This window comes from Artemia sp. Qi Xiang Cuo, chromosome 6 (genome assembly GCF_049724085.1).
Source record: "Artemia sp. Qi Xiang Cuo chromosome 6, ASM4972408v1, whole genome shotgun sequence".
NCBI classification, from domain to species: domain Eukaryota; kingdom Metazoa; phylum Arthropoda; class Branchiopoda; order Anostraca; family Artemiidae; genus Artemia; species Artemia sp. Qi Xiang Cuo.
This window is the reverse complement of record NC_142799.1, coordinates 52,348,803-52,372,211: the sequence shown is the minus strand read 5'-3', so window position 1 is coordinate 52,372,211 and position 23,409 is coordinate 52,348,803. Positions and strand designations below refer to the sequence as shown.

The window sequence follows — 23,409 nt, the reverse complement described above, 5'->3', positions numbered from 1 at the left end:
AAGACGAACAGAAAAAAAATTCAAATAATTTTCCAAGCATAAAAATATTATAAATAATAATCAATAAATAAATAAAGATGTCTTAATTAAGTTAACATTAAAGATGTCTTTAACTGGGAGTCAAACCCTTATTGAATGAATTTGCACCATGACCCTCCACTGCAACCACAACCATGGTGGCTCTCCAGACTCCAGACTTTAAATGGGTACCTGGAAAAATCTGGGGAAGGTAAACTTTTTAATTTTTTAACTTTATAAATTTTTTTTAATGTTTTTAACTTTATATATGATTATCATTATTTTATAATCGATTTAAAAAACTCTTCCCAAAAGAAACTTTTCAACAAAAAGTAAAGAGCCACATTAAAACTAAAGACGAACAGAAATAAAGTCAAACAATTTTGCAAGCATAAAAATATCATAAATAATAATCAATAAATAAATAAATACCAAAACGAGAAGAAATTAACTAAATAACGAATTGAAACTCAGAACGAAGAGAAACTAAAAGGAGTAGGACTAAAAGAAGTGGTAAAAATATGATAAATAATAATCAATAAATAAATAAAGAACAAAACGAGAAGAAATTAAATCAATAACGAATTGAAACTCAGAACGAAGAGAAACTAAAAGGGGTAGGGCTAAAAGGAGTAGGAAAAATATGATAAATAACAATCAATAAATAAATAAAAAACAAAACGAGAAGAAATTAAATAAATACCGAATTGAAACTCAGAACGAAGAGAAACTAAAAGGAGTAGGGCTGACATGCTCGTGCCTTCTAAAGACCAGAACATAATTTTGCACCTCTACCCCGTACGTTTTTGTGAATTGACGCAACTGTTAGCCTCTAACTTAGTGCCGCGATATATTTTAAATCGGTTGTTCTTTATTTAACCCGGTATACTAACGGAAACACTCTGAGAAGCACTGGATGTTTGATTTCGTTTAATTTATGAATTTGCTGGTGAGTGTTTTAGTATTGATTTGTATGCATCATGATGTAACTGAGCAAAATTTTGCTATTTTAGTTAATAACACATCTTACCTATTCAGAGCACCACCTATCTTCCCTATTCTCCTCACAGCCAAAAGCTTGAGATTTCAATATTTTTCTATATTTTAATGGATTCTTTTTATATTGCTCCTACTTGTGTATATTTTATTTATTTGCACGTCCCTGTTCATATTTCAGCCCATCCTCAAAAATAATTTGCCGCTTACCGCCTTACAGGGGTGCCCAACTACAAATATATAGGGAGAGGAGGGTTTTTATAATTCTAACAAAAATTGGGGGGGGGGGGGAGGGCAATTTTTATCTATTGAAAATACCTAAAAAATAGTGTTTTCATTGAAAAAGCCGAAAATTGCTTCTCTAAAAATTTAGGGGTCTAAGAAATCAAGGGGGGGGGGGGGCGAACAGGGCACATGATATAACTATTATAGCTTTTCCTATTTTGATAGATAAGGCCTTACACATTTGATCAAAGTAGTAGCTTCAGCCTTTACCTTAGTTAATGCTTTCAGTATTTCAATCCTATCCGATGGAGTGGGAAGACCAACAAATAGAGTCTTATCCAGCCTTCCAGGTCGTAGCGCAGCAGGATCTAAAATATCAGGCCTATTTGTGGCAGCTAGCAAGAAGACATTTTTTCGGGCATTGAGACCATCCATTTCTGTTAACAGCTGATTGACAACTCGCGCACTAGAATTGTTCTGCAATACAAAGGAAACTGATGAAAAAAACATTATGTTATGAGTTGTACCAGAGACCAGTGGTAAGCTGTGGTAAGTTTACACCATGTGGTGAGTTCTTTTATACCTACCAAAAAACCAAACTTCTGGCTTAAAACGCTGTCTGTTTATCCAAAATAAAATGGGAAACTAATAAAACTGGATTTTCGGCGATTTCAACATGGGAAGATGGGAATTAAATATATACATTTGATAAATATATATATATATATATATATATATATATATATATATATATATATATATATATATATATATATATATATATATATATATATATATATATATATATATATATATATATATATATATATATATATATATATATATATATATATATATATATATATATATGTAAATATATATATATTCTCCCAAGAAGTTCTAACTTCCCTTTTAAACCTTTCCCTATGACCCCCTCCCAACTATTTGGGGTAGACACGCTTTTCGTTTGGCCCCAGGTAATTGGCCGAAAAAGACAAACTATGGCAATTTGTCATCTTTTCACCCACAGAAAGAATCCTAGCTATCCCAATCACTCAATTAAGCATGGAATTACAAAATTTATTAAGAATGAAGTCTCCTTATTGTTTTCAGGTATAAATTGAGAGAAAAATCTGATCTTGAAGCTCTTTCCATGGTTGTCCTCTTAGGGACAACCTAGTAAAGAATGAACCCTAGCCCATAGAAACAGAAAACTTAAAAGTGCGTTTGAAAAAGGAACTGTCACATGAGGAAGAATCATCCTTTGAACCAGATTCAGAAATGGTAACTATTATTTAGACTAATCTTATTTTATTTTTATTTTTTTTTTTTCTTCTTTCTTTTCTTTTCTTTCTTTCTTATTATAGTTAATTTAAATGACGTTATATGTATGTATTTTTTATCTGATTCACCCCACGTCAACCGTTTGGTGCTGGGTGAATCATATCGATTTTTGTATTTAAATTTTTGTTAAAGTTAATTAAATATATCACTATATCACTTAATGATAAAAGTTTGCAGCGAAAAAAATTGTAGTAATTTCGGAAAAAGATCTCAAACCCAACAAAAATAGTGTCGAATCGAATTTGCATCAGCACCAATGGAATCACCATGGCCAAAACCCAAAATTTAAGAGAATCACAGTCCCGCATCTTGAGCAACAAAGGAAATCACTTTTTCACGTGGGATGCTGTAATGTGCCTACTTTGTTTCTTCTTATTTTGTTTTTTTCTGTCGCCATCATTGGGGAAACATCATAAAGAAATATATAAGAGCTCCCTTGAAAGGAAATTTAAACTTAGGGACGAGTGTGATAGCATGACCTTTGAAACTGACTATTTCCCGTTCAGAACAATGGTCCACTGAGCGCAGGCGTCGATTTCTCGATTCTCTGCCTTCCAGCACGAAGATTTTCTCTACCTTTGAGTTTTAGAAACTGGATGAAATATATATATATATATATATATATATATATATATATATATATATATATATATATATATATATATAATATATAGGAGTTAAATATATAATGATAAATAAATGATATATATGTATATATATATATATATATATATATATATATATATATATATATATATATATATATATATATATATATATATATATATATATATATATATATATATATATATATATATATATTATATATATGTAAATATACATATATTCTCCCAAGAAGTTCTAACTTCCCTTTTAAACCTTTCCCTATGACCCCCTCCCAACTATTTGGGGTTGACACGCTTTTCGTTTGGCCCCAGGTAATTGGCCGAAAAAGACAAACTATGGCAATTTGTCATCTTTTCACCCGCAGAAAGAATCCTAGCTATCCCAATCACTCAATTAAGCATGGAATTACAAAATTAATTAAGAATGAAGTCTCCTTATTGTTTTCAGGTATAAATTGAGAGAAAAATCTGATCTTGAAGCTCTTTCCATGGTTGTCCTCTTAGGGACAACCTAGTAAAGAATGAACCCTAGCCCATAGAAACAGAAAACTTAAAAGTGCGTTTGAAAAAGGAACTGTCACATGAGGAAGAATCATCCTTTGAACCAGATTCAGAAATGGTAACTATTATTTAGACTAATCTTATTTTATTTTTATTTTTTTCTTTCTTTCTTTTCTTTTCTTTCTTTCTTCTTATTATGGTGAATTTAAATGACGTTATATGTATGTATTTTTTATCTGATTCACCCCACGTCAACCGTTTGGTGTTGGGTGAATCATATTGATTTTTGTATTTAAATTTTTGTTAAAGTTAATTAAATATATCACTATATCACTTAATGATAAAAGTTTGCAGCGAAAAAAATTGTAGTAATTTCGGAAAAAGGCCTCAAACCCAACAAAAATAGTGTCGAATCGAATTTGCATCAGCACCAATGGAATCACCATGGCCAAAACCCAAAATTTAAGAGAATTACAGTCCCGCATCTTGAGCAACAAAGGAAATCACTTTTTCACGTGGGATGCTGTAATGTGCCTACTTTGTTTCTTCTTATTTTGTTTTTTTCTGTCGCCATCATTGGGGAAACATCATAAAGAAATATATAAGAGCTCCCTTGAAAGGAAATTTAAACTTAGGGACGAGTGTGATAGCATGACCTTTGAAACTGACTATTTCCCGTTCAGAACAATGGTCCACTGAGCGCAGGCGTCGATTTCTCGATTCTCTGCCTTCCAGCACGAAGATTTTCTCTACCTTTGAGTTTTAGAAACTGGATGAAATATATATATATATATATATATATATATATATATATATATATATATATATATATATATATATATATATATATATATATGTAGTATTGAAAACCCGTCGTATACAATAAATGTACAATGACAGAGTATACAAAAATACGAAAAGAGGGAATAAAACGATAATAATAACAACAAAGGCAACAACTTCTTAAATAGTATACAAAATAGTACGAAAAGTTGACACTGAAAGATAGCATACTCAAAGATTACAACATAAACAACAACTTCTTCGAAAATAGCAACAAAGACAACAACTTTTGAAAGGAGAAAAAATAAATAAATAAAAATAAATAAAAAAATAAAAAGGGAAATAAAAGGGAAAATTAAACAAACAAACTTGCCAACTTGTGCTTTAGAATTGCTGGTTTTGTTTTTTGCCGGCTAATAAGTGTCTGAACAGCTAGATTTGGGTCCGCTAGGTTATAGCGCCGAATCAGAAAACTATGTTTTGTCCAAGGTTGAATTTTAGTAGGTACTTTGCAAAACGGAAAAATATGGAGCGGATTTTAGACTTTTCACGGTTTGCCAATAAATTCCAGAAAGGGGTCACATATAATATATGTGGCAGAGCGGTAGCGTTGTAAATACTTGCCAGTAGTGGACGGTTAAATCTCAGAGTGGATTTAACAATCAAAGCATAGGAGCTGGATATTCGCCGTTCAAGATGTGAGATCAGGAGGGAACGGGTATGCTGGAATGAGGAACCTATTGGAAGCCCCAGATGTACTATTTTATCAACTGGTTTTACTGAGCAATCACCTAGTGTGATATTAGTAGGAGGGTCATTCTTCCAATTATAAAGCAAAACTTCCGACTTTTGGGAGTTAAATCTCAGACCGACTTTCTCGTAGTTGGACTGCAGACATGAGAATATTTCTGAAAGGCGGTTAAGCGTCCGGCTGAGATTCAGCGTATCATCGGCATAGCACAACAGGGAGATGTCAATGGAACTGAGAATCCATGATGAAGGACAGCTGTCTTGAGGTTCAATAATGTAGTTATTGAAGAAATTGGGGGATAGAACTGCTCCCTGACGGGCACCTTTATGGACTGGTATCAAAGCTGACCGTGGGGTTGGCGGAAGGCCTTTATCGGGAGGGAGCTTGAGTCGCACGCGAAGGTGAGAATAAATATAACAGAATGCCCGGATGATATTTGAGTTCACTCCTCTTTTAGCTGAGTTTAGCAACATACGTGCATGAATCAATGAATCAAACGCTCTCTGCAGGTCTAAGCCCCCGATCGCTAGACTTTCTCCTGATTTGTGTGCATCCAGGAGTGCATATGCAACGACATGGAGCGCTTCCGCACAACCAATACCGCGTTGGAAACCGAATTGTCTTGGTTTTTCGGACTCATCTACAACACAGTTTTTCAAACTCATCTACAAATAAAAGTTCAAATAACTTGCAGAGAGTGGTAGCAACTGTGATTGAACGTAAAGAGGAGCATTGCATGGTAACTTTTCCTTTTTTAGGAACTGGCATAAGATCTCCAATTGAGAAAGTGGTTGGGACAATACCCTGAATGAGGATAATCTGCATTAGGAGGGTTACATAGCTAATGAGGGCGGGCCCACCACTTTTTAGATGGAGTGCACTGATCCCGTCAATCCCAAAAGATTGTTTAGGTTTTAGGTGAGAGATGGCCCTACATACAGCTCCCTCCGTTACAAGATAATCAATCCGAGGACAACTATCTAAGAAGTCATCCAACTCAGCTTCGTATCTTTCGTTGAGGGCTGGGTCAGGAGGCGAAAATTCTGACCCATAATATGCGTACCATTCAGAATCAGGGATAGCAGATGCGGATAAAGACTCATCGCTTTTAGAGGAAAGAAAACGCCAAAGGAGAGAAGGATTAATTTTGGCCCGTGTAGATTCGATATCAATCATCTTTTTTCTGTGAGCTTTTAGCTCCTTTGCGAATTTTCTTGTTGTGAGCAGGCGGATTGAATTGACTACCCCCGAACGGGGTCGTCCACAAGAAACCCAAAGTTGAAGCCAAAATTTAGACTTAGGATGGGTATCCACTAACTCTGGATTTTCAGACCAGCCTGGGAGGGTATGATGAGGGGGTCTACTTAGTGGGACGGCAGCTTTTTCAGCACAGCGAAGCGCATGGCCAATTTCTGCGCAATAAAAGTCAACTGATAGTTGTGTTTCCTCCCTTGAAAGAGCAGTTAATCCAGAGAGAAGATGGAAAGGGACACGGATCTTACTAAGGACTCTGGCGGCTATACATATATATATATATATATATATATATATATATATATATATATATATATATATATATATATATATGTATATATATATATATATATAATATATATATATATATATATATATATATATATATATATATATATATATATATATATATATATATATATATATATATATATATATATATATATATATATATATATATATATATATATATATTCGATATTTCTAGGCCGATTGGGTGTTATTGAATGTTTGCTTAATGGTGCTTTGACCCTGTTCGGGCTGAAACTTTTTTTTTTTGCAGCATAATTTTTGATGAAACATTTTTCTGCAGCACAATTTTGATGAAACTTTTTTTTGCCGCACAAATTTTGATTAATGATAGCATAAAATCCTTGAATCTTTCAACAAGAATCCGTAGGTACTTTTTAGACTTGTTTGCGTAATCTGTCAAATTTTGTCCGTTTTTCTGCTGCAGGTTTATGCATCACAACGGTTCAACGGCTGCCTTGAAATATTTCTACTGAGCTGTTAAAAAAACCAAATAATTGGATGCACTGGGATTCGAACCCTCGCCCTCTCGGACAAAGAATTCTAAATCCAGCGCATATTTAACAGATTTGACATAATCAGATTTAACAGAAGTAGTCCATTAATATATGACAAAGGAAATGAGGGTCATGTCCTTTAATCTAAACTTTTAATCCTCAAGGTCAGTGAGGGCATTTCCAGGGGAATACTCATACAAGATAGAAGCTAGTTCTTTGGATATTTTTCTTGGCTTCTAGAACTTGACTTAGCCTATTCCTATGCCTACATTAATCCTGTGCGAATTATTCAGAACGAGTCTATTAGAGTATTATCAGGTAAATTAGAAAGAGAATCGGTACGAGAAGTTTATATGAATCTTAGGATATTGTTGGCGACGGGTCTTCATCATTTTTATATATTAGTGTTTAGGTATAGGTATGATGTGAACCTGCTGCCGGAGTATTTTAATGGTTTATTTCATAGCCGATGGAATATACATAACCACAATACTTGGGGACAGGAGTGATTATTATAATTCATCTATAGTATCTGTCAGGTCCATTTTTTCTTTTACTACAAACGGTACAGAATAATTTGGAAAATGAAATGAAGAAGATAGAACATTTAGTGATTTTAAAGGAAAATTGGAAGAAAAATTATTACGTTAAATAAAGCTGCAATTCATTTTTGGTTGGTCAAAATGACCCCACTGTACGGACATGGTATGTAGTTTCTGCCCCCCGTTGTATTAGTCTTTTTTTTCATATTATAGTGAATTTAAATGATACTATAAAAAAAATGTTCTGATTCAACCCACGTCAACCGTTTGGTTTAGGTGAATCATATTGATTTTTGAATGTTAATTGTAGTCAAAGTTAAGTACATATGTACATACATTAATACATTTCTATCGTAATGTTATTTTCAAAAGTATTTGAACTTATTATTATGTTTTATGCGTTTTGTTGTATTTGTGTTATCCATGGACCATGGGGCTTTTGTGAGAAAAATATCTATATCTATGTCAGTACCGATATATCAATATGCTATTTAAATACTTCGTACCAGTTTTCACGCTTCAACGGCTGCAATGAACCGTTTCTGTGCGAACATTTTTACAACTTAGCTGCATCCGCTATCCATGAGCTGTTTAGCGTTAAAAAACGCGCATCAGTATGAACCAAGGGTTACACACAACCAAGATTGCACAGCCTAAACACTTTTCTTCTTTATAGGATCTCGTGTTATATAGCGAAGAAGAAGAAGAAAACCCTACCTCTGAACTACCAGACCTCTTGGGGCATAAAGCATCAATCTCGTCCAAAAATATAACACAAGGTGCTGAATTCTGAGCTCTTTGAAAACACTGCCGTAATGCTCGCTCACTCTCACCTACGTACTGCAAAAAATAAAACACATATGAGCCTATTATTAATATTTACACTTGCGTCCAATGAAACCAGAACATGGATGTTAAACATCAACCCTAAATTCTAATAAAAACCCATGTCCAATATAAATAATTAGAAATAACAATCAATGCTTAGAAAACAACTCATTCAATCTAAAAAGTGAAGAATTATTAGTTTTTAAGCTTATAAGTTTTAGTTTTGCGATATTTGTCGTGTTGATTTTCCTTTTGCTATTGATTTTCCTTCATTCGCTATCGCAGCCGATGCACGAGGAACATATTGGAAAGCAAACTTATTTTTTCTCTTGGCTGGACTAATATAACGGCCCTACTGTATCACACAATAAACTATCACCTATGAAGTCTCATATGCCTTGCTTATGGGACAAGCCTATGGCTTACTCCATTTCTGATTAATAATAATAATGAAGTTAACTACAAAAAAGGGCCTTGGATACTAGTTGAAAGAGACACCCCCCCACGCCTAAAAAACAATTAACGGATGTTGTATTTGTTTCTGATTTTGACCCTCCTCTAAGAAACTTGGCCCCCATAAGCCTCCTTAAGTCAAGTAAGGGGGCCAAGTTGATGGCCCCCATTCAACTTGTTTACATGTTTACATATGATATAACTTTCTGTTACTAAATCTAATTATGAAATAATACATAATTAAAAGAACGAGAGAGGCCACCCAAAGATATTACGGGTGAAGGATCTTGCAACAAAATGGAATCTAAGATCCAGACAAACAAATTTCTTTTATAGTTATAATTTAATTATAAATTAAATATCATAATCATATGACATACAAATTTCCATCATCATTATAATCATATTATAGTTTACTATAAATTTTGCTGAAGTCTGTTGGATGGAATTCCTTTTCGGTCACCTAAACAACAAGACAAGCAGGCCGTCTCCCATCATTGTGTGGCAACGCATAACATAATTTTTAAATTGCCTGCCAGATATCGCCAGACTTGAAGAATAAGACTATGATAGTCTATATTATAGTCTTTAGTCTATATTTTATAGCTGTATAACTATACTCTATAATAACTATACTCAGTATATGTATGTTAAACTGACAATGCACATTCACTTGTATTTTTCAGTAAAGTGCAAATTTTGTTCTGGTCTTGGGAATTTAACTAAACCTCCGTGTAACTGTACCCCCTTTAACTGAACTCTCATGCAACTCAACCTTCCATGCAACCCCATCTCCCTCAAAACACTTTTCAGTCATTTCTCGTTAAATTGACAATACTGTCCAAAAACATCACTTGTGTATTATACAGTACATAATCACGACATCTCCTCCAATTCGCAAATCCCATTACCCCTTTTTTTCGTAAAGGTTAATCAAACATTTCCTATTGTAAAAGCATTAAAAAATTTTCCAGTCACTAATTACCCCTTTTTTGCAAATGTTAAACAAAAAAAAACTGCTTTGAATTCAATTCTCTTACTAATATCAACTGTAACGAAAACTATTTCTTTTATTCGAATCCCTATCACCAATCAAGTTATACTCATTCCTCTTGGCAAAGGTGTAATGACCTCTAGAATAGGACCACTAGAATACATACCAGAAAAACCTGTTTGGTACAGGGGCGCCCTCAAAATGGAACCTCTCATTACTACTCATAACTTAAAACACCAGCCCCGGGCCCTGGGGGGTTGTGACGACACCTGAGTTTTTGTTATCTGATTTTTGAGCATTTTTTAACTTAATGGCTATCTCAAAATTTTTATTGGATGCATTTGGGGAAAAGGGGCGTGGGGGGCTAGTTGCCCTCCAATATCTTTTGACTCTAAAAAACTGAACTAGAACTTTCCATTTCCAATCAAATGAGCCATCTCTGAAGTTTTTACGAGCATCCCTTCAATAAGAACATATATTCCCCAAGGGCATAACTTACAACACCTACCCTCGGGCCCTGGGAGTAGAGGTCTAAGTACCATTTTGCGTACCGCCATAGGAATCTCCATACTATTTGCGTACCACCATAGGACCATGTTATTCTACGACCGCCATAGGATCATGCTATTCTACGACTGCCATAGGACCATGCTATTCTATGTTCCTTTCCAATGTTATTCTATGGGACCCCTACACGTGATTAAAAACACGCTTTGAATCTCCATGCTATTTGCGTACCGTCATAGGACCATGTTATGCTACGACCGCTATAGGACCAGGCTATTCTATGTTCCTTTCCAATGTTATTCTATGGGACCTCTACACTTGATTAAAAACATGTTTTGAAACTACATGCTATTTGCTTATGTTCCCATGGTACATTTCCAAACAAAGTGATAAAAAAAGAAAAAAACACGTTATGAAACTACGTGCTATTTGCTTATGCCCCGTTGGTACCAATCCAAACGAGCGGGGATTCCCCACCTGTTCCTAAACATTGCAAAAAAGATAGCAGTATGAACGGTACATGAAATGGGACAAGAAAAACCCATGCCTGAGACATTAAACTTACAAGTGCATTTTAAAAAGCTAATCTGCCTTGGAAACAGTTTGACGTGTTCGGGGAGATTACGTTCCTTGGCGTTTGATTGACATTTGCAAAAAAGGGGTAATTAGTGATTGGATAATTTTTTAACATGAAATCTCTGAATAAAATATTTTTGGAGGGATGGGATGATGGGAGAAGGATTTCTTAGAGTACTTATAGTGCTGTACTGTGGGCCGACTTGCTAGCAAAAACCCATATGATTGACTTGAAATAAAAAAATTTAAGAAGAAATGGCTGAAAAGTGCTTTGGGGGGAGATGGGTTGATTGTGTACTGTATAATACACAAGTGATGTTTGGACAGTGTTGTTAATTTAAAATATACTTCAATATGTTGTAAATTTATAATAGTTAAGAAATAAAAAAATTTAACAAGAAATGGCTGAAAATGTTTTGGGGGGAAATGGGTTGATTGTGTGCTGTATAATACACAAGTGATGTTTGGATAGTGTTGTCAATTTAAAATATACTTCGATGTCTTGTCAATTTAAAATAGTTGAGAAATAAAAAAAATTAACAAGAAATGGCTGAAAAGTGTTTTGGAGGGAGATGGGTTGATTGTGTACTGTATAATACACAAGTGATGTTTGGAAAGTGTTGTCAATTTAAAATGTACTTCGATGTGCTGTCAATATAAAATAGTTAAGAAATAAAAAAAAATAACAAGAAATGGCTGAAAATTGTTTTGGGGGGAGATGGGTTGATTGTGTACTGTATAATACACAAGTGATGTTTGGACAGTGTTGTCAATTTAAAATATACTTCGATGTGCTGTCAACATAAAATAGTTAAGAAATAAAAAATTTAGCAAGAAATGGCTGAAAAGTGTTTTGGGGGGAGATGGGTTGATTGTGTACTGTATAATACACAAGTGATGATTGGACAGTGTTGTCAATTTAAAGTATACTTCGATGCGTTGTCAATTTAAAATAGTTAAGAAATAAAAAAATTTAACAATAAATGGCTGTAAAGTGTTTTGGGGGGAGATGGGTTGATTGTGTACTGCATAATACACAAGTGATGTTTGGACAGTGTTGTCAATTTAAAATATAATTCGATGTGCTGTCAATTTAAAACCAACATTGTACCTATCCAGATTGAGCGAGTCATAACTTTTACCGAAGATATTAATCAAGATTTTATTTTCGTCAAGGAAGTGAAATACATTAACCTAACAAGAGCATAATTTTTGAAACTTATATTTAAAATTAAAATTCAATAGTATATCGAATCTGTATTGTTTTTGTTGGTTCGACTTAATAGGAATTCTGAAACCAGATGGTCTTTGAAATTTCTTGATGACTAACATTAAACCTAAGGAAATTTATGTATTTGGAATCAGTATACAAAGCCAATCATTTTCATGTGTCTATAATTATTAAAATTCTGTTTTTTGAGTTACGGTTACTTTCAAGGCGAGTTACATTTTACTTTTACTTTGTTTCCCAAAAACTGATTAAAATTAAGTTTTTTTTCTTGTAGTTGTTTTCGTTTTTTTTTTTTTCGACTTGATAGGAATTCTGAAACCGGATGGTCGTTGAAAATTCTTGATTACTAAAGATTTTTGTTTTTATTCTAAAAGGCTTAAAATTCTTTTTTATCACTTGTAGAGGTTCCATAGAATAACATTGGAAAGGAACATAGAATAGCATGGTCCTATGGCGGTATGGAGATTCAAACATGGTTCTATGGTGGTACGTATATAGTATGGAGATTCAAAACGTGTTTTTAATCACGTTTAGAGGTCCCATAGAATAACATTGGGACGTAACATAGAATAGCATGGTCCCATGGCGGTCATAGAATAACATTGTCCTATGGCGGTACGCAAATAGCATGGAGATTCAAAGCGTGTTTTTAATCACGTGTAGGGGTCCCATAGAATAACATTGGAAAGGAACATAGAATAGCATGGTCCTATGGCAGTCGTAGAATAACATGGTCCTATGGCGGTACGCAAATAGCATGGAGATTCCTATGGCGGTACGCAAAATGGTACTTAGACCTCTACTCCTGGGGGGGGGGTCTTTGTCGACCCCAGAGTTTTCCTTATATGGTCTTTGAATTATTTTTATAAAAAGCTATCTCAAAGTTCTTATCGGATGAGTTTGAGGAAATAAGGACGTGGAGGAGGGGGGGGGCTTTATAAAAAAAATTATAAGAAATTTTTGTTATATGATCTTTGAACCATTTTTTAACAAAATAGCTATCTTAAAATTTGTATTGAATGCATTTGAGAAAAATGGGTTTGGGGGAGCTGGGTCCCCTTCAATATCTTTTGACGCTTAAAAAGTGAACAAGAACTTTCATTTTCCAATCAAATAAGCCCTCTATAAAGTTTATACGAGCATTCCTTCCATAAGAACCATATATAACCCCAGGGCATAACTTATAACCCTTGCCCCTTAAGACTGTGGGGGGAGTGTCCTGCTCAAACATATAATTTCCTGAACATTCAACTACGTTGAACAAAATGGCTCTCAAAATTTGGATTGAATGTGTTTGGGGAAATGGTGGGCGTGGAAGGGGTGTCAGTTGCCTTAAAATCACTTTAAACTATTAAAAAGGGAATTACCCATTTCAATTTCCAATCCTTTTTTCCTCAAACCCATTCTATAAGAACTTTGATATAGTTTTTTTAATAGTTCATTGACCATATAATGACTACTCCGGGGTAAAAAGCCCCCCAGGGCCCGAAGGCAGGCGTTGTAAGTTATGCCCTGGGGGAATTTATGGTTCTTATTGAAGGGATGTTCTTAAAAACTTCAGAGAGGGCTCATTTGATTGAAAATCGAAAAATCTAGTTCAGTTTTTTTAGATTTGAAAGAGATTGGAGTGCAACTAGCTCCTCCCCCCTCCACGCCTCTTTTTCCCCAAATGTATCCAATAAAAATGTTGAGATAGCCATTAAGTTAAAAATTGCTCAAAAGTCAGATAACAAAAACTCAGGTATCGTCACAACCCCCCAGGACCAAGGGGTAGGCGTTGTAAGCCCTCGTTAGTATTCAGTGCACATGCGCATTTCAAAACATTACCAGATAAGAAAAGTACTTTTAAAGTACCAAATAGTACCTTTCTTACCTGGTAATAGGGTACACTCCCTTCTGTATGCAATAATGTGTTCCTACAAATACATTATTCGGGAGGGGGGGGGAGGGAAGACGAATTTTCTGCTGGGAGAATTTTTAATGGAGAGGACTGTTTTCAGGGGGGGGGAATTTTCCGAAGGAATTTGATGCTGGGTGAATTTGCCAGAATTCATATACGAAATTTCTATATATGTCTTGCTTTCTCTTTACCGATTTAATTTTACGCTTGGAGATATTCAGAGTAGTTATCTGGGTTAAATTTTCGCCGGGATTAAATTGTCCAGAGGATGTTTCTATAGGGAGGAGGATTTTTCCATGGAGGTGGAGCCAGGTATCCTGGCGTTATTTAAAAAACGATCAGAAAAAAAACAGGTTTTTTCAACTGAAAGTAAGGAGCAACATTTAAACTTGAAAGGAACAGAAATTATTACGCACATGAGGGGGGTTGTCTTCAACATCATGAGATGTCTTCAACATCTCGCTTTTTGCGCTAAAGTTTAAATTTGTCCCAGTTCTGTAAAAACGATTTCTAAAACACAAGTGTCGTTTAACTAGAACAATAATTTTTTTTTTTTTTTAAGTGTCAAAAGACTTTAGCTGGAAGAGCGAGGTATTGAGGAGGGGGGCAACCACCCTCATATACTTAATAATTTCTGTTCGTTTTAAGTTTTAATGTTGCTCCTTATTTTCAGTTGAAAAAACATGTTTTGTTTTCATTATTTAAAGAAGCTTAGAGCCAAACAATTTTCTAAAGACAATGGGAGAAGTATGTCAATTAAAGTAAAAGTATTTAAAAATGAAAAAAAGAAGGTAGTTACAAAAAATACAGAAAACAATAGCCTGCTTACAAAAACTAAGATACAAACTCCCAGCAATAAGTTTTGTTGAGCAATACCAAAGTGTTGGACAGATATTTTCTAACAATATTGACAGTTTTGAACTTGGTTATCAAACACCAAAATATTTAATGCCTTTAGACTCAGTGTTTATGAGAACTAAGGCATTATCAAAGTAGTTTGTTCAAAGTAAAACATCAAAACTAAGATAAAGAAAATCAAATAAAAATTTTAATTCAATATTTTCAATTTAATCTTGAATGCCAAAAGCCAGTATAATAGACACGTTTAAACTTGATATTTGTAAAAAAAAATTAAATATTTTTCAAAGTGACTAATAGATATATATATAATCACTCCTAGAAACGAGAAAAAAATGATAATAAAACACAAAAAACGTATGTGTTCAGGGGAAAATACAGGAATTCTTAGCATTCCGTTCAGGGGAAACATTTCTGTTCATAGTGGCTTCATGTATCAGCTGATGGGCACTCTTGCAATGCAAGCAAAAGTTGACGGCATATTCTTACCGAAATTGTCCCTTATTAAGATGTTTTCCTTGTGTTTTCTATAATTATACGAACTTTCTTCTGTTCTAATAACTGCACTAATTACTAATAAACAAATACAAATTTAAGATCATACACTTCGTGGTAACGAACTGTAAGAAAGGAGTGACCCGGCTTAATAGGAACCAAAACTCTAAAAAATGGGATACCAATGGATACATCAAAAGATTCAGATTTTAATACTGATTTCAATTATATAACTTTCATCAAGTTTGGTCGTACTGATCAAAAGTTATGTGCCTGAGAAAATTTGGTGGATTTTCGTGAACCTGAATGAAAATATAGGCTATAGAGCCTGAATGAAAATCACACCATCAGATTCAGCGTATTAGAGATCCCTACTGTTGAGGTTTCAGGCTCCCATCTACAAAAATGAGGAATTTTGTATTTTTTGCCAGAAGAAAGATCACAGATGCGTGTTTATTTGTTTATTTTGTTTGTTTTTTTTCCCAGGGGTGACCGTATAGACCCAGTGGTCCTAGAATATAGTGGGAGGGCTCATTCGAACGGACATTAAAGTTCTAGTGCCCTTTTTAAGTGACTAAAAAAAGGAGGGCAAAATAGGAGTCACCCGATCAAAATTTTGAGATATCTGTTTTGTTCAGCATGGTCAAAAATTTAATAATTATGTCTTTTAGGATGACTTAATCCCCCAAAGGCCCCAGGGCGAGGACTGAAAGTTACGAACTTTACCCAATGTTTACATATAGTATTGATTATTGGGAAGTATACAAACGTTTTCAAGGGGGATTTTTTCTGATAGTGGGGAGGGGGGGGGGGTGTCGGGCTCAAATGCGAGGATCTTTCCATGGAGAAAGTTTTCATGGGGAAAGGGACATTGCTATGAACGGGGGACCGAATTTCCCAGCTTCTGGGTTGCAGCGGGAGCTAGCAACCTAGTAAGAGACGATCACGTCCAATGTTAAGAAATATAAAAACCCACAACTCCTAAAAAAAGAGTCAGATCAAAACAAAAAGTTCACCATTAGAACCGCCTTATCCAAAACCTCTGTTTAGGAAATTTTCTGTTCCTTAGCCTGAACAGCAAGGGAAATATATTGGCTTGAAAATCAAGAAAAGTTGCAGCTATACCTCTGCTACTACAGCATTCTGCCTAAACGGCATTTCTTTTCTTTTCTACAGATAGCTTGGCACTGGAACATTGTAAAGAGTTTTACAATGGCTCATTTTAAAGGAAATTAATGGAGTTAAAAACCTTTTGTAACTAAAGCCAATTATTTTTAAAACAGAACAAATTTTTTATCTTCTTTAAGAAAATTCAGAAGAGAACTTGGACATTTTGCACTTCTTCGAGAAAACTCAGAATTAAAGTGATACACTTTATCTTCATGTCGAAGATTCAAAATCAATGTATAAATTTTTCTATCTTCTATGAAAAATTTGGAACAGAACTTTAAATTTTTCATCTCTTTGCAAAAAATCGGAATTGAATTTAAGAAAATTAGAATTAAAGTGAAACTTTTTATCTTCACTGGAAAATAATCACAATCATAGCATAACTTTTCCTATCTTCTACAGAAAATTTTAAAACTGAACTTTAAATTTCTTATATCTTTGAGAAATTATGAACAGAAGTAGAAGGTTTTTTCATTTTCATTGGTAACATTCAGAATAGGTCAAACTATTTTCACTTCTTCAAGAATATTTAGAAGAGAACTTGAAAATTTAGCACTTTTTCAAGAAAATTCATAATTGAAATGATGCACCTTATCTTCATGTTGGATATTCCAAATCAACGCAGATCTTTTTCTAGCTTCTGTGAAAAATTTGGAACAAAACTTTAAATTTTTCACCTCTTTGAGAAAAATCGGAACTGAATTTAAGAAAAATTATAAATAAAGTGAAACTTTTTATCTTCATGGAAAGAAATCACAATCATTGCATTACTTTTTCTTTCTTTCATCTAAAAATTTTGAATAGAACGTTAAATGTATTTATTTCATTGTGGAACTGAAAACTGAAGTGGAAGATTTTTATTTTCTATGGAGAAATTGGAATTGAAGTGTGTTCTTTAGTAATATTCAGAAGCGAACATGAAATTTTCTTTACTTCGTTGAGAAAATTTTAAATTGAACTAGAACGTTTTATCTTCCGTGAAAATATTCACAAGTATTGTATTACTTTTTCTATCGTCCACCGAAAAATTTAGAATTGAACTTTAAATTTCTTTATGTCCTTGTGAAATAAGGAACTGAAGTGGAAGATTTTTATTTTCTCTGGTGAAATTAGAATTGAAGCGTGTTCTTTAGTAAAATTCAGAAAAGAACTAGAACTTTTCTGCATTTCGTTGAGAAAATTTTAAATTGAACTAGAACGTTTTATCTTCCGGGAAAATATTCACAAGTATGGTATTACTTTTTCTATCTACCATCGAAAATTTTATAATTGAACTTTAAATTTCTTTATGTCTTTGTGACATAAGTAACTGAATTGTAGGATTTTTGTTTTCTCTGGTTAAATTCTAATTGAGTTGTGTTCTTTTGCAAAATTCCGAAGAGAACATGATCTTTTTTATCTCCTGTGACAAAATTTGGACTTTATTATATAATTTTTCTATCGATGAGACAATATTCACAGGTAGGATATTACTTTTTATCTCTACCCCCTAATAACTTAGAAAAGAACTTTAAATTTCTTTATTTCATTGTGAATTATTGAACTGACGTGCTACATTTTTATTTTCTCTGTTGAAATTTGTATTTTATTATGTTCTTTGGTAAAATTCAGAAGAGAACTAGAATTTTTCTTCACTTCGTTGAGAAAATTTTAAATTGAGCTAGAACTTTTTATCTTCCGGGAAAATAACCACAAGTATAGTATTACTTTTTCTATCTTCCACCAAAAAATTTATACTTGAACTATAAACTTCTTTATGTCTTTGTGAAATAAAGAACTGAAGTGGAAGATTTCATATTATTTTGAAAAAATAGAAATGATCAATAACTTATATCATTTTCATGGAGAAAATTCAGAATCAAAGTTGAGCTTTTCTTCACTTCTTTGAGAAAATTTTTGAACTTTTATCTTTCCGTGACAATATTTGGAACATAACTTCAAATTTTTTCATCTCTTTGAGAAAGGTCGGAATTGAATTTAAAAAAATTTAGAATTAAAGTGAAACTTTTTATCTTCATGGAAAATAATCACATTCATAGTATAACTATTTCGATTTTTTATGGAAAAATTTAGAATTGAACTTTAAATTTTTATGTCGTGGTAAACTTAAAAGTGATATGGAAGCTTTTTATTTTCTTTGGAGAAATTAGAAATGAATTATTTTCTTTGGTAAAATTCATAAGAGAACAAGAACTTTTCTATCTTCTATGAAAAATTTGGAACAGTATTTTAAATTTTTTGATCTGTTTGAGAGAAATCTGAACTGAAGTGGAAAATTTTATATTATTTTGGGAAAATAGAAATGATCAATAACTTATTTCATTTTCATTGAGAAAATTCAGAATCGAAGTTGAACTTTTCATCACTTCTTTGAGAAAATTTAAAATTGAAGTGAAACTTTTAATCTTCATAGAAAATAATCACAATCATATTATAACTTTTCCTATCTTCTATGTAGAAATTTAGAACTGAACTTTAAATTTTTTATGTCATGGCGAACTTAAAACTGAAGTGGCAGCTTTTTATTTTCTCTGGAGAAATTAGAATTGAATTGTGTTCTTTGGTAAAATTCAGAAGAGAACTTGAATATTCACGATCAAAGTATAACTTTTCCAATATTCTATGAAAAATTTGGAACAGAACTTTAAATTTTTTTCATCTCTATGTGAAAAGTCGGAACTGAATTTAAGAAAATTTAGAATTAAAGTGAAACTATTTATCTTCATGGAAAATAATCACTACCATACTATAACTTTTCCTATCTTCTACAGAAAAATTTAGAACAGAACTTTAAATTTTTTATGTCTTGGTGAACTTAAAACTGACGTGGAAGCTTTTTATTTTCTCTGGAGAAATTAGAATTGAATTGTGTTCGTTGGTAAAATTTAGAAGAGAACTTGAACTTTTCTATCTTCTATGAAAAATTTGGAATCGTATTTTAATTTTTTCATCTCTTTGAGAAAAATCTGAACTGAAGTGGAAATTTTTTATATTATTTTGGGAAAATAGAATTGATCAATAACATATTTCATTTTGTCTGAGAAAATTTAGAATCGAAGTTGAACTTTTCTTCTTCCCAGAAAATATATTGAACATAACTTTAAATTTTTTCATCTCTTTGAGAAAGGTCGAAACTGAATTTAAGAAAATTTAGAATTAAAGTGAAACTTTTTACCTTCATAGAAAATAATCACAATCAAAGTATAACTATTCCTATCTTCTATGGAAAAATTTAGAACTGAACTTTAAATTTTTTATGTCTTGGTAAACTTAAAACTGTAGTGGAAGCTTTTTATTTTCTCTGGAGAAATTAGAATTGAATTGTGTTCTTTGGTAAAATTCAGATTAGAACTTGATCTTTTCTATCTTCTAAGAAAAATTTGGAACAATATTTTAAATTTTTTCATCTCTTTGAGAAAAATCTGAATTTAAGTTGAAAATTTTCTTTTATTTTAGTAAAATATAATTGATCAATAACTTATTTCATTTTCATTGAGAAAATTCAGAATTGAAGTTGAACTTTTCTTCTTCCGGGGAAATATTTGGAACAGAACTTTAAATTTTTTCATCTCTTTGAGAATGGTCGGTATTGAATTTAAGAAAATTTAGAATTAAAGTGAAACTTTTTATCTTCATGGAAAATAATCGCAATCACAGTATAACTTTTCCTATCTTCTACGGAAAAATTTAGAAGTGAACTTTAAATTTTTTATGTCTTGGGACTTTTCTTGTTCCGGAAAAATATTTGGAATAGAACTTTAAATTTGACTCTTTGAGAAAGGTCGGAATTGAATTTAAGAAAATTTTTAATTAAAGTGAATCTTTTTATCTTCATGGAAAATAATCACTATCATAGTATAACTTTTCCTATCTTCTACGGAAAAATTTAGAAGTGAACTTTAAATTTTTTATGTCTTGGTGAACTTAAAAGTGAAGAGTAAGCTTTTTATTTTCTCTGGTTAAATTAGAATTGAATTGTGTTCTTTGGTAAAATTCAGAAGAGAACTTGAACTTTTCTATCTTCTATGAAAAATTGAGCCTGCTAGTAGTATCATTATCTCTAAAATTATTTTTCTTACATCTCTGACCTTTTTAATAGATATTCTGAACGTTTGACGTTCTAGCATACCCTAAAAATTATGAACACTTAACAAAATAATGCATAAGATTTTTAATGAAATAAGGACATGTAGAATATTGATATAAAAATATGTTAAATACATTATTATACATTATTAGTACACTTGCGCTTCACTTTCCGTCAATTCATATTTATATTCATTGATGATATTGTCTGCTAATGTCCTTTTTATTATGCCTGCTATTTCACTGTCTATTGTCACATTATTTTTACATAGATAGAAGTTTTGGCACATTGACATGATATGATTTATGATGTTGATGCAGCTGTATGCTTGTCTTCTTTTTCCTTTTGCTTTCATTCGAATGCTAACACCGGAAGAATTGCGATAAGATCTATCAACGGCTAACATGCTACCAGAACCATTAGCTAGAAGTTGTCCCTCTTCATCAACTATTATTTTTAAGTTGGCATTCTCTTTGACTACTAATTTCTCTGGTAATGTTACTCTCGCATATCCACCACTTGCATTATGGAAATTCTTGGGTACACCAAAGGAATTTAACTCCTCACTGTCATGACAACGTGTGCATACATTGCCAATAAGATCTCCACTTGCACTCGTTTCATAGTTCAGGTATTTCTCCTTGTCAGCGTTCAACACGACAATGATTTTTTCATGTGCACATACTTTCGTCGAATAATTCATCTTCACTTTTTACAGATATGAAATGTGTGTTGATCCTTCCACTGCGTAAAAAAATACTGATTTAATGCATGCAATAAACTCGGTAGTGTCGATAACCTGCCATAGAGTACCAGTGGAAAAGCTGCGCCGTGTCCATGAACAAGCACAGAGTATGATTGGTAGAGCCGTAAGCATATTTCATGTCATTTTAAGATACGTAAAAAGTAAAAAAAAATACCATGTTAAAAAATTAAAAAAAGTATTTATGAATTGGGGAGGGGACTCTTTGAGGTTGGAAAATGGGTTTAGGAATGACATTATGAATGGAACTTGTTCAGAAAAGATATAATAAAGCCATAAAAAAGTATTAAAAAAATGGAGAGGGGACTCTTTGGGGGCCCGGGGAGGGTGTTTGGGGGACCCTTGGGGAGGGTGCCCTTCTGTGTCTCAATGCACAAAAAATATTAAAAAAATGGGGAGGAGGGGGGAGGGGAGGGGGAGGGGAGGGGGGGAGGGGAGGGGAGGGGAGGGGGAGGGGATTGGGGGGAGGGGGGTTGTGAGGAGGGGGAAGAGGGAGGGGGTGGGGGACCCTTGGGGGAGGGTGCCCTTCTGTGTCTCAATGCACAAAAAATATTAAAAAAATGGGGAGGGGGAGGGGAGGGGAGGGGGAGGGGAGGGGGGGAGGGGGAGGGTGGGGAGTTGTGAGGAGGGGGAGAGGGAGGGGAGGGTGGGGGGCCCTTTGGGAGCCTGGGGGACCTTTGGGGACCGGTGGAGGGCCTTTGGGGGTTCTGGGGGCCGGTTGAGAGCCTGGGGGACATTTGGAGACCGGGTGAAGGCCTTTGGGACCCCGGTGGTCTTTGGGAGCTCGGTGTGCCTTTGGGGGCCGGGGGAGGGCCTTTGGGGGTCCGGGGGGACAGTTGGGGGCCTGGGGGACATTTGGGGACCGGTGTAGGGCCTTTGGGACCCCGTTGGTCCTTTGGGAGCTCGATGGGCCTTTTGGGGGGCCCGGGAGCCCTTTGAGGACCAGGGGCGGGCCTTTGAGGGGCTGAGGAGGGCGTTTGGGGGGCTGGGGCTCTTTGGGAGCTTGGGGGACCTTTGAGTACCGGGGCTTCCTTCGGGGTGGGGTAGGGGGATCGGAACCCTTTGGGGTTGGGGTAGAGGACCTCACAACACTGTTCAAATGGAACATGTGTATTATAACGACCACAGAGTTTCACCCTCAAATTCTCTTCTAAAACCTTTCCTAAAATCTTCTTTCAAAATGTCTCTAACTGTTTCGCCGAAATAATCCCATAAAATGGATAAAACCGTTTCGCCCAAATAATCCCTAAACGTAATTTCAGCGTGTTCCTTTTGTTTGGCATCTCTGCGCTAACGCATTTCAAATTTCTAGGTACCCTTTCCTACGTTAATCTCTTCATCTCATAAATTTTCCTAGCTAAACTATTAGGGTTTCGTTAGAATATCAATTTATCTCTTCGACTTAAAGCTCCGTGAAGCCTTATTTAAAAATAGAATATCTATCTCTTTAGACTCCCGCATAATTCCAAGATAACAAGTGATGTCAATTATAATTCCTGACACTAAAGATCAATGAAGCCCTATTTAAAAATAGAATATTAATTTTTCTCTCTGACCTAAAGAACGTTTATCCCTTAGACCTAAGATTAAAGAAGCCTTAATGTTTCTTAATTCTCCCCTTCGTGAATCAATAATTTCCCCTAGCGATTATGTAAATCAAGTTCTCAGGTGCTACTCGTGACAGGACCACGTGGTTTATGG

General features: G+C 34.0%; 1 protein-coding gene across 2 annotated transcripts in view; it reads right to left on the bottom strand.

The window, feature by feature from the left end:
* LOC148951362 (nuclear valosin-containing protein-like) overlaps nt 1–23,409 on the bottom strand; it is a 77,202-nt gene that overhangs the window by 46,952 nt on the left and 6,841 nt on the right. For both annotated transcript variants that reach the window (XM_089090262.1, XM_089090263.1), the window contains exons 2-3: nt 8,564–8,686; nt 1,510–1,716 (exon numbers count right to left, since the gene is read on the bottom strand). In XM_089090262.1, the coding sequence (XP_088946388.1) occupies nt 1,510–1,716; nt 8,564–8,686 (330 nt within the window). The remainder of the gene's footprint in view (nt 1–1,509; nt 1,717–8,563; nt 8,687–23,409) is intronic.